This window comes from Coffea arabica, unplaced genomic scaffold (assembly GCF_036785885.1).
Source record: "Coffea arabica cultivar ET-39 unplaced genomic scaffold, Coffea Arabica ET-39 HiFi ptg000078l, whole genome shotgun sequence".
NCBI lineage: Eukaryota > Viridiplantae > Streptophyta > Magnoliopsida > Gentianales > Rubiaceae > Coffea > Coffea arabica.
Genome location: NW_027266222.1, coordinates 40,929 through 51,569, shown reverse-complemented (window position 1 = coordinate 51,569; position 10,641 = coordinate 40,929). Strand labels below are relative to the sequence as shown.

At 35.1% G+C, this 10,641-nt stretch overlaps 1 protein-coding gene across 1 annotated transcript; it reads right to left on the bottom strand.

Moving 5' to 3' along the window:
* Positions 1 to 9: 9 nt before the first annotated feature.
* On the bottom strand, positions 10 to 2,996 carry LOC140032793 (glycerate dehydrogenase-like; the record flags this gene model as incomplete). The annotated part of the gene is made up of 11 exons (XM_072073563.1): positions 2,547 to 2,996; positions 2,344 to 2,427; positions 2,101 to 2,241; positions 1,694 to 1,815; positions 1,509 to 1,590; positions 1,049 to 1,121; positions 879 to 970; positions 715 to 789; positions 504 to 611; positions 174 to 251; positions 10 to 77 (listed from the first exon to the last, which is right to left on the bottom strand). Coding segments are annotated over exons 1-11 (1,046 nt in total), but the record flags the coding sequence as incomplete, so codon positions are not given.
* Positions 2,997 to 10,641: the final 7,645 nt, after the last annotated feature.

Genomic DNA, 10,641 nt, shown 5'->3' with positions numbered 1-10,641 from the left:
CTCCTAAACTTTTTCTTGTAAAGATGGTATACCAAGACATTCAGGGCAGCTAGTGTTGCCATTCCTTCACGAGTCCACTGCATAAACCGTGTGGGTTGGTAAGTACTTAAAGAACAAGCAATTTTCTAGTCCCCACTAACTGGAAATAGATGATGGAAATAGCCATCAGTCACCTTGGAAGCGGATGCTATGTGAGGCACCACGATAGCATTTTTCATGTCTGCAAGCCCAGGTTTCATATAAGGCTCATCCTAGAATGGAGTACACCATAAATGGCAGGCAGATTATTTCCCCATTTGTGGTTGTAAGTCTCGAAAGAACTTACTAGTATTCTTAAGTTTAAGAGTAAATCTTATATATACTGATAGTGTATACACTATTACCGTTTGATTTATGACATGTATACAAAAGTTGATTTTCAAATTCATATTTTGCATGGTTGTCATTTATCCAACGTTGATGTGTACACTATCACAGGAAAGATTAATCCTAAGTTTAAGTACCTCAAATACATCAAGACCGACTCGAAACATGGGGTTTGCTTTCAGATGCTCCACAAGAGCTACCTCATCAATGACCGGACCCCTGCTGCAGTTCACAAGGATTGCCTCCTGCGAATCAACTATCAAGTTACACAGCAAGGAATGATGAAGCAAGTCATTCCAATCCCACCAATTAGCTCATCGAGGAAGGAAGTTTAAAGACATGCATTACCTTTTTCATTACTGCAAGCCTTTCTTTATTCACAAGATGATATGTTGTTTTGTCGAGGACAGGATGAAGACTTATCTATTAACCAATGGTGAAAATGCGTTGAGAGAAACAGGACAAAAATGACTTTTATATTTCTGGACTAAAATAGTGAGTTTGATGGTTACCACATCAGCTTCTCGAAGCACTTCATCCATGGATGAAGCTCTTTTCCACGTCACGGGTTGTTCACCATTGGCTTTCAGGAACTGGCCATAAGCTGCAAAATGGACGTTTGGCATTACTCATTTTATGCTGGGAAAGTGAGAACAATAGGCAGGGAAAGGGAAATACATGCCTGTGACGAACTTTTCTAGACGGGTGGCTTGGTACAAATCGTAGTAGATTAAGTTCATTTTGAAGCCTTCAACCTGTTTGATTCAATATAGAGTTCAGTTCAATCAACACAGCAAAATTTCAGGGAATCCATATATTTCCTCAATCAATGCACGCACATATAAAGTAATTCATCAAAGCAAAAGACAGATCATTTTGATATAAACGACCACAGACGCATAATTAGCCTTGGCCAAAGAAACTAGGATATTAACTAGAATCTTCATTCTTCAAGCTTTCGAGAAGCATCTTCAGGCAAGCCTTGGCTGATCTAGTAGGCCATTGTTTCCTAACATATCGACAAGGTTAGGCTTTTAAAGTGCAATGATAAAGGTTTGGACTATGTTTGGTAAGTGTCGCCACATTTTAGAAAGTTGCTGCTCATCTTTAGCATCAAGTGAATAGAGATGCTAAGGCATTACCATCATTCTGGCATAAGCAGAACCAATACGACCAGCTCCAATCACTCCAACAGTTTGTCGTTTGAGCAAGTTGCCCACAAACCTAAAAGAGAATCTCAACTGAATCATAAAACAGTACTGGTCAAGAAGCAAATTTAAAAGTGTAATAAGCTGAATTCCACTAAAAATGAAGTGGTCGCCGTTACAGATGAGGAAGCCATCCTTCGTATAAGCCGCCTCTCATGAACGCATCTGCTTCCACAATCCTTCTAGCTGCCGCGACGGAAAGTGTAGCTGCTAGCTCTGCTGTAGTCTCTGTGAGCACACCCTGCAGTTAATTTCATTGTATTCGACCCAATTAAAACCAGCTCAAGCACACAAGTTAGTACACAACAAACATCATTTGGAGCACAAACAACAAAATTTTGTGCGACCATCAGCTGCTACAATCCACTTACGCAACTCAAGTACACAAAGTTAGTCAGCAAACACTCGTGTGATTGTAATGCCTAAATCCTATGTGGGTTGAACTGAAGCACCAGATTGTTAACAAAAAAGAGCTTATGAAGGTGCGATTCGCAAGCAAAAGCGTTCCGAAAGAAACATGACTTACAGGCGTATTTCCGACGGCAACCCCGTATCTGTTGGCTGCATTAACATCCACATTGTTATATCCCACGGCCATGTTGCTGAAAGCTTTACCTCCAGCTTTGCTCAACGCAGAGAACAGTGCATCCCCCCAATCCTCAGTCAACTAGAATAACATAACAAACACAGGCATCAAACCTGTGAAGAAAAGCCCAGAGAATAAATATATCAAGAATTTCAGAGGTGCGAGTGCAATCTCTGCATCTACCTGTCCAATGACTCCATCGCACTTATCACCAATCAGAGCAATGATATCTTCAACAGACAAAATGGTTTTGTTCTGTGTGCATATCTGTTCATGAAAATTGAACGGAAGTTAACGCATGATATCAATCCAAAGAGAGTGAAAACAAAGTTCCAATATTGAAGAATGACAGTCTTAGTGAACAGAGTTGGAAGTTGGATGATTACTTCTACGCGACAGTCCTGCTGGATCAACAGATTGATCCAACGAGTTCCAGGCATAGGCTTTGTGCTGACAACTCTATATTTCCCATTCGGATTCCACACCTCAATTTGCACTGGTTTTGCCATAAGTTTTCTATTCCAGCTTGTTTGGTAGTATTGGAGCGCTGGGACTTGCTGGATGATTTGTTTCTTTTTAAAGTAATTGAAACGTTCCTGGTTCTCTTTGTCTGAAGATTAGAGATATTGGGCTGATCAGGTGTGTCTCGGACCACCATTGACAATTATCAAGATATAAGGATTTGGGATTTGTCAAGAGGGAACGGTGGAGAGAAAGATGGGTATGGTGTGGCGGGACATGAACGATTTCAACGGCACTGATGGGTCGATGATGATCGGTTTGGTTAGAGAGTGAGAGATTGAGGTTCTGGTTTTGGGTGGGGGGAGGCTTCGGACCTCTCGTTTTGTGCTTAAGATAATGAGGCTCTGCGTTGTTGACACGTAAGGTGGCTGCTATCCTTTAGGAAGAATTGCAATTTTGATCTCCAATATTTGACATGTATGCTAAATTGGTTTTTAATATTTGCTCTAAAGCAAATCAAATATGATCCCTAAAGTATACTATAATTTTATGTACATTTAGAACAACTAAAGAAAATTCAAGAATGAATGAGGATCAATGTCCAATTACTATTAATCAACAATTTTGAATTTGCTCTTTCGGTTTTCAATATTTTAATTTTGAATCATTGATATTCCCTTAATTTTTAAATAGGTTTTAGGATGAAATGAAATGCAAATTGGAATGAAATTGTACTATATAGGTAATAAAATATCTATTAATTAAAATTCTTATTGCCCATTTAGTTAATTGTTCCAAATATGTCTAGAATAAAAAATTTTAGGGGCCAAAATTTACTTTAGATGAAATAATAGAAATTAATTTAGCACACAGACCAAAAAAACAATGGAGGTCAAAACTATAATTCTCTCCTATCTTATTTTACCATTAGGGCTTCTCTTTGCCGGATTTAGAATTTTATTGAATCACTTTTGGATTTTACCGTCCTACTTTTTTTAAATTTATTTTTTGGTGCGATTTATCGTCTTGTTACTTGTAACAACATGCTAGGAGTGCTAATGAATTTGCAAAATGGCTTGTCCTTCGTCTTCGTATTGCAATGCCAAGTACCAAGGGCGGACTTAGGAGGCGCGAGGAGGGGCCATTGCCTTCCAAGTTCTACAGATTTATGATTTGCTCTCTTAATCATTTGAAATTTCTTAGTAATAACCTTTATAAGTAAAATATTTTTGTCCCCTTCAAAATTTTAAAAACTTTTAAATGAACTCCAATGTATATATGTGTATGATGTTTATCTCCTTGAAATAAATGGAAAAAATTGCCAATTTCATATCTAAACTTTGTCATTTGTGTCAATTTAGTCCCTAACTTTAATTCATAACCAATTTAATACGTGAACTTATTTTGCAGTTCCAATTAAGAATCTCTGTAGCAACACCACCACCTAAAAGTGATATAACTCCTAATTGACCAACTAAACAGGCATATTTTAGGGACATCGCTCACGGGGTTGTAATAAATCGTGTAAAAAAATCACAAGATTAAACTTTAAAAAGTTTTATCTGGTGACATTTTACACACTTTAAAAGTTTTATATGTCAATTTTTTACACGATTTACTTGTTTTATTACAGTTCCATGAGTGACATTTCCATAACACCCCTATTTAGTTATTCAATTAGGAAGTAGATTAATTTTAAATAGTGGTGCTACCGCAAAGGTCTTTAATTGAAACTGCAAACTAAGTTCAAGTATCAAATTGATTAAAAGTAAAAGTTAGGGATTAAACTGACACCAACCAAAAAAAAAAAAAAGGTTTAAGGATGAAATTTGTCATTTTCCCAAATATATGTTTCGATTCCATCATCGAATTTCCTTTTATGGACCTTTAAAGATTAGCAAGTCCTACCATCAAATGAATGAGTAATTATTTCTTTGATGGGTTTTTCTATTTTTTTTTTGTTTGACTAATTTATTCCCCTTTTCCAAATTTTTATCCCTCCCAAGGTGCATTCTTGTTCAACTAAGATGATGAATAGTGGTATACTACTAACGTCTAAAATATTCTCCACTCTCTACTAAATAGCAGCGGAACTAGGGCCTATAAATAGGAGGGCAATTGTCAACTTGTAGACCATTAATAGAGTTAATTACCCTGCTCATTTTCAAGCTAAAAAAGGTTAAAACTTTTTTCCCTAACAGAGTGACATCTATATCTGAAAAAGGTTAAAACTTCTTTGATATTCCAAACTTTTAAATCTATCATGCAGTTATCTAAAATTTAATTTGGGAGGAGGCAATTACCCCTCAAGTACACGTGATTCCGCCATTGCTAGTAAATGTTGAATTTCCCTTTTTTGTAATCCCAGAAAAGATTAGAGATACATTAAATTGATCCTAGAGCCAATAAATGGACATGACTTCAGCTTCTTCACCATCTGAAGAAGGGGAAAAAAAGAGCCAGTATTAATTATTATAGTAGCGACAACAAAAGCTCACTGATATATCACCCTAAATCCATGCAAAACATCGGACATGTCCATTTTAATTTAAACAACTCTTGGATAGATGATTTAAGGTTCAATACGACAAGAAGAATTGTAAAGCTTTGTAGTTTGTACAAAACCCCAGAAAAACTTAGAGCAAATGGCCAAAACGATGACTAAATTATTTAAAATGGTATGAATTGATCACTAAACTTTTTTTTTTTGTGTGACAAAAAGGTCACTCAACTTATAAAAAATGAATTATACTGATCATTTTATCAATTTCTACTGGTAAAAATAGCTTGGCTCCTTTTCAGGGGGCGCTTGGTTCAAACCTAGGAATGAGAATTGTAATTGGAATCGCGTCCAAAAATTCAATATGGAGTTTGATCAAGAGTATCATTACACTGACTAGTGTTTGGTATATATTTATAAGATTTTGGAATAAACTTATTTTTCATTTTCTTATCTTTATTTTTTTCTTCTTTCCCCTTTCCTACTTCCTTCTTCCCATCCTTTAAGTATTCATGCTTCACCAATTTCTATTGAACTGCCACCTGACTATTACCAATCAACCTTGCAATGTATGGAGCATGGAAAAGCGACTGACAAGAGGTAATAGAAAGGCTTGCACAAAAATAAGAGAGAGAGAGAGAGAGAGAGAGGAGAGAGAACTAGATGGAGAGAAGAGGCTGCCATAGAGTATTGGAGGAAAGAGAATAAGTGTGAAGAGAGAAGAAAAGGAAAAGTGAGAGAAAGATTGACAAAAAAGGAGAGAAAGAACTAGATAGGGTGGGGCTGCTGTCACGGAGGATCGGAGGAGAAAATGAATAGAGAGAAAAGGATGATAATGACATGTTTTCTTTTTTTTTTTGAAGTTTTCAATTCAAATTGAGTCAAATTTAGAAATTCACCAAAACCCTCCAATTTGTTAGGGATTGAGAATTCTCTAATTTTAACTATTCACTCCAAGATTCTGAATCCAATACATGTAACCCAAATAGCAAGAATTGGAATTATTTCAATTCCTAATTCCGATCCTCTTTTACCAAACAGCACCTTACATTTAATATGGAAAATCACGGATCACCATAGATTCATATATCTAGACTATTTGAGCTACACTAAGCTCCGCGCAGCCAATGCCCACTAGAAAATATTCAACGTACCAATTGATCAAACAATATATTCGTGGTAGTAGCAATGATACTTTTTGGAAAAAAATAACAAATTGTTTGTACCTAATTGTTTTTATATTTAGCATATAAGTGTTTTCATAATTTAGAAGTGACAATGTAGTTTGTGTTAAACTCCGAAGCAGTATTTAATTTAAGCTCTTTAATTTTTATAGTGTAGAAACCATTCAATTACATGAAAAATTAGTTTTTATTTCTGTTAGCTTGGAATAGTATAGTCCTTTTACAGTTTTTTGTTTGTTTTTTGCATGAGGTAGCACTATTGAATTATATTGTGAAGAAAGCAAATAATTGGAGGACTGGAAACGCATTGTTTGGAAATTTTTTTGGCTCACCCTATGGACATTAGCTGATAGAAATCTCTTTGATTTTCATCTCAAATAAGCTTGCCGCTAGAGTTGCAAACGAATCGAGCCGCTCGCGAGCCGGCTCGCGAGCTTGGGTATATATATATATATATATTTATTTATTTATTTAATAATAAAATTACGTATATTATATATTTATTTTTTTTATTTTTTATTTTTATAGTAAAATTACGTATATATCCTTAATATTTTATTATTTATTAAGAAAAAAATATTATTTTATTTATTTTTTTTAAAATAAAATAATTATTTTTTATTTTTTTTCGAGCTCGAGCTCGGCTCGACTTAATTCGAGTTGAGCTCGAGCTCGAAATTTGCCGGCTCGTCGAACTCGAGTTCGAGCTCGAGTTTGGTAAAATTTAGTCGAGACTCGGCTCGATTAGCTCAAAACTCGACTCGGCTCGGCTCGTTTGCAGCCCTACTTGCCGCCCATCGTTTTTTTTTTTCCCCTACATAATAACTCTCACATTCATTTGAAAATAAAGTCAGATGTGCCGATTTGGACATGAAGGCATTGCTTGTGATGTCTAAGGAAGGTTGTTGATCGTGATTAAAAGAGCTAACATGAGCAGTTTTTAGCCAAGAAATATGGAAAGCAACTAACTTCAAAGCGAGATAAAGCAATAAGAAAGAACAACATCGAAAAAAGTAGCTTAAATAGCCTGCCAAGATTTTCTCCAACTTTTTGGCTAAAGCTAAAAGTCAGAAGTGCAGGAAACATACATGACGATGATGCTTGTTAAAGCTCAGACATCGTTTTTCAATTATGGCCAAACTGTTTAGAATCAAAGGTATCAAACCATAGCTGACCAATAACCAACTCCATTAAAAAGAACTGCCAAAGGAACATATGATCGAAGAATAAACAGGCAAGTTTCAAGTAGTATCACAAGCCTTGCATAGAGTAGTTAGAAAACTCAACGGGCCAAGACTGAACTGAATTCTACAAAACTGAGGCATCAAACATTTGAGAATAAAAAAATCCGCTTGCATGTCAACAAATGGCTGAATAAGTATAGTAACATATGAACGATGCCAATAAAATTTTTCCAAGCAAGAAAAAAGATGAGAAACTTCAAAACTTTCGTTCCTGTTCCATGGAAATGAGAAGAGAGAAAAGTAAGAAAGCTTTTAAGCTTTACTGTGGCTATGTTAAAGATCTGCATCTGAAAAGAGAGTCTTTTTTTTTTTTTTTCGAAAACGATAAATCTGATCTATTCTATACTAAGGAGGAGGGGGCGGACCTAAAGAGATCCAGGAATAACTTGGAGGGGATTGAACTACCATCGAACTAGACGGGTATACAGTACACTCGTCTGAATTTTTTAGAAACAAATCATTTAAATATGACATTTTTGGTGGAAATCAAGGTTATCCGAAAAGATAGTCAATGGAAAGTAAATCAACCAACTACTTTATGCTGTTAATCTAATGTTCGAGGTATAATGAAAGTACAGGCAATAACTGATCAAATGATTGAGATATTTACACGGTACAATCTACCGTTGAAGGAAAAAGCAAACATCCAATCACATTACATAATTGAAGGCAGTAGAACCATGAGACTTGATGTGTACTTTGGCTTGTGCAGAAAGAAGAGAAAAATCAAGGACAATATCTAAAAAAAAAAAAAAATTAACCATCAAAGGTTTTAAACTCTAGCAAAATGCATCACAAAGTTAGCAATTTAACAGTAACTTAGAGGAGAACAATTGATAAATTCAAATCCAACAACTGAGAGTTGATAATAAAAAAAATAATTTGATAAAACAAAATAAAAAAAGAGTTTTATTTCTTTCATACATTTTCTTTTCAGAGCCAAAGTCTAAGTTTTGGCAGATTTTTTTTTCTCTGAATCCCAAACAAATAGAGAAAACTAAATACAAATTAACAAACGCATGATATAGTTATATTTACTTTCTAAATAAATAAGGCTGCATTTTACACTTACAGTTTGCAGGCTTTTTCTTTGATTTTAATACTATAAAACTGATTGTCTCTGATTCATTTTTTACCACAAATTTTTTTTTGATATTTCTATTTTCCATAAATAAATAAAAATCTAAGGAAAAAAAATAAGGTTATATGTACACTTACAGTTGCTAGACTTTTTCTTTGATTATAATACTATGAAAGAAATTATCTTTAATGCAAGATCTCTTTTATGATTGTAGAAATATATTTTTTGATGTTTCTTTTTCCTTAAATCCCAAATAGAAGGAAAATTCCTTTTAAAAAAATAAAGCACAAATTCTTCCACATGATGCAAATAAGCCACATTTACATTTAGAGTAGCTAGGCTCCATCTTTAATTTTTGCACTATACACAAGTTATAAATAAATTTCCTCAATATATTACATTACGTGCATAACGCAATACACAAATCGATAAAAAAAAAATGGAGTGTAGTGATTATTTTCGGTATTTGCTCGAAAACTTGTGTATCAATGTTTGTTTGGATTGCTGTTTATTTGTCAAAATATATTTGCTTACATCATCATTACAATTTTCAACGCACCTTTTTATCTTCCCAATTACCTTTTCATCTCACATATATCACATTACAAAAAATGCTACAGTAAAAATATCTCTAATAATTCACAATCCAAACAAACCCAATGTCCGAGCAATCTCTGCATGTATTGTAATCTGCCCGATGCTTTGGTTCCATGAAGCCGATGGTCAATGACTGAACTGACGAGAGTTGGAGGACTGTCCCAAGACTGACAGACAAAAATATGCTCTGGTGGTAGAGCCATGGCTTTTGAGGTTTCTTCTGAGATTAGATTTATAATTCTAGCTTCCGTCAAAAAAAAAAAAAAAAAAAAAAAGGTAGAGCCATGGAAAGGCAGGCTTGCTCTGGTGAATACCGGTGGTCTAGTCTAGTGTGGTGGAGCCAGGCCCGTATGCATACGACAGTCCACACCGTCGATGGATTCAAAGTCCTGCCTGGCTACCTCCACGGTCGGGCCAAACCCAATCCATTCCGCAGGCGCTCTAAATAGTAGAAAAGAAGATAACATTTTGTTTGGATAATACATTAAAAAAAAAAAGTGCTATACTTATACACATTGATGTGTCAGCATCATTAACATATTTTTTAACTACAATAAACAAAAGTGCTATACTATTGATTAGAAAGTACTAGTACTAACCCACCATTATTTTGCTATTTAGAATTTGTTCGAAATTGACCAGAAAGTAGAAAACATAGTAAGATTCAACATGTATTCCGAAGAGTTAAGCTAATCAAGATAACTAATACTAGTGCTAATTATATGTATGTAATTAATTATGTCATACGGTAGTTTTTTTTTTTTTTTTTTTTTGTCAATCATCATTTATCTACCCTATACCTATTCATACTTCTACTCTAACCTATTTTAAGGAGAGAGCCCAACTATGCCTACATAGTACTAACTATGTGTACGTAATTAATTATGTCATAGGATAGGGGTTTTTTTTTGGGTTAGTTGTTCTACTCTACACTTAGAACTACTCCTATTCTAGCCTACACTAAGGGGAAGGGTCTAACATGGCCTACAGGAGTTAAAATCTACTCTGAGGACTGAACCACTATCAAACTAGATTGATAGAGTTAAAATCTTTGATGGTGGCCAACGTGCTATTGATTGTCATAAGGCAGTACTTCTTGTTGTCAATACAAGAGAGGCCGCATCTGTGTGCAGAAATGGCAATACGGTGGTGGAGGGAATAGGAGTTAGGGGGAGGGGATAATTTAAGTGGAAGGTGGAGTAAACTAACTAACTTTAGAGTAGTTTGGTCACTCGAGAGAGTCTTAAGACTCTCATTGGGTGCAGGTCAAGGAATTGAATCCCTTGACTTGTATTCATCTCCAGGATTTTTTAAAAGTTTCATCGGCGGATGCAAAGGCACCCGTTTGGTTCGGTGTTAATTCAGTTCTCTCCGGATTCTCCCTTAATCCATTTGGATCCATCTCCTCTCCTT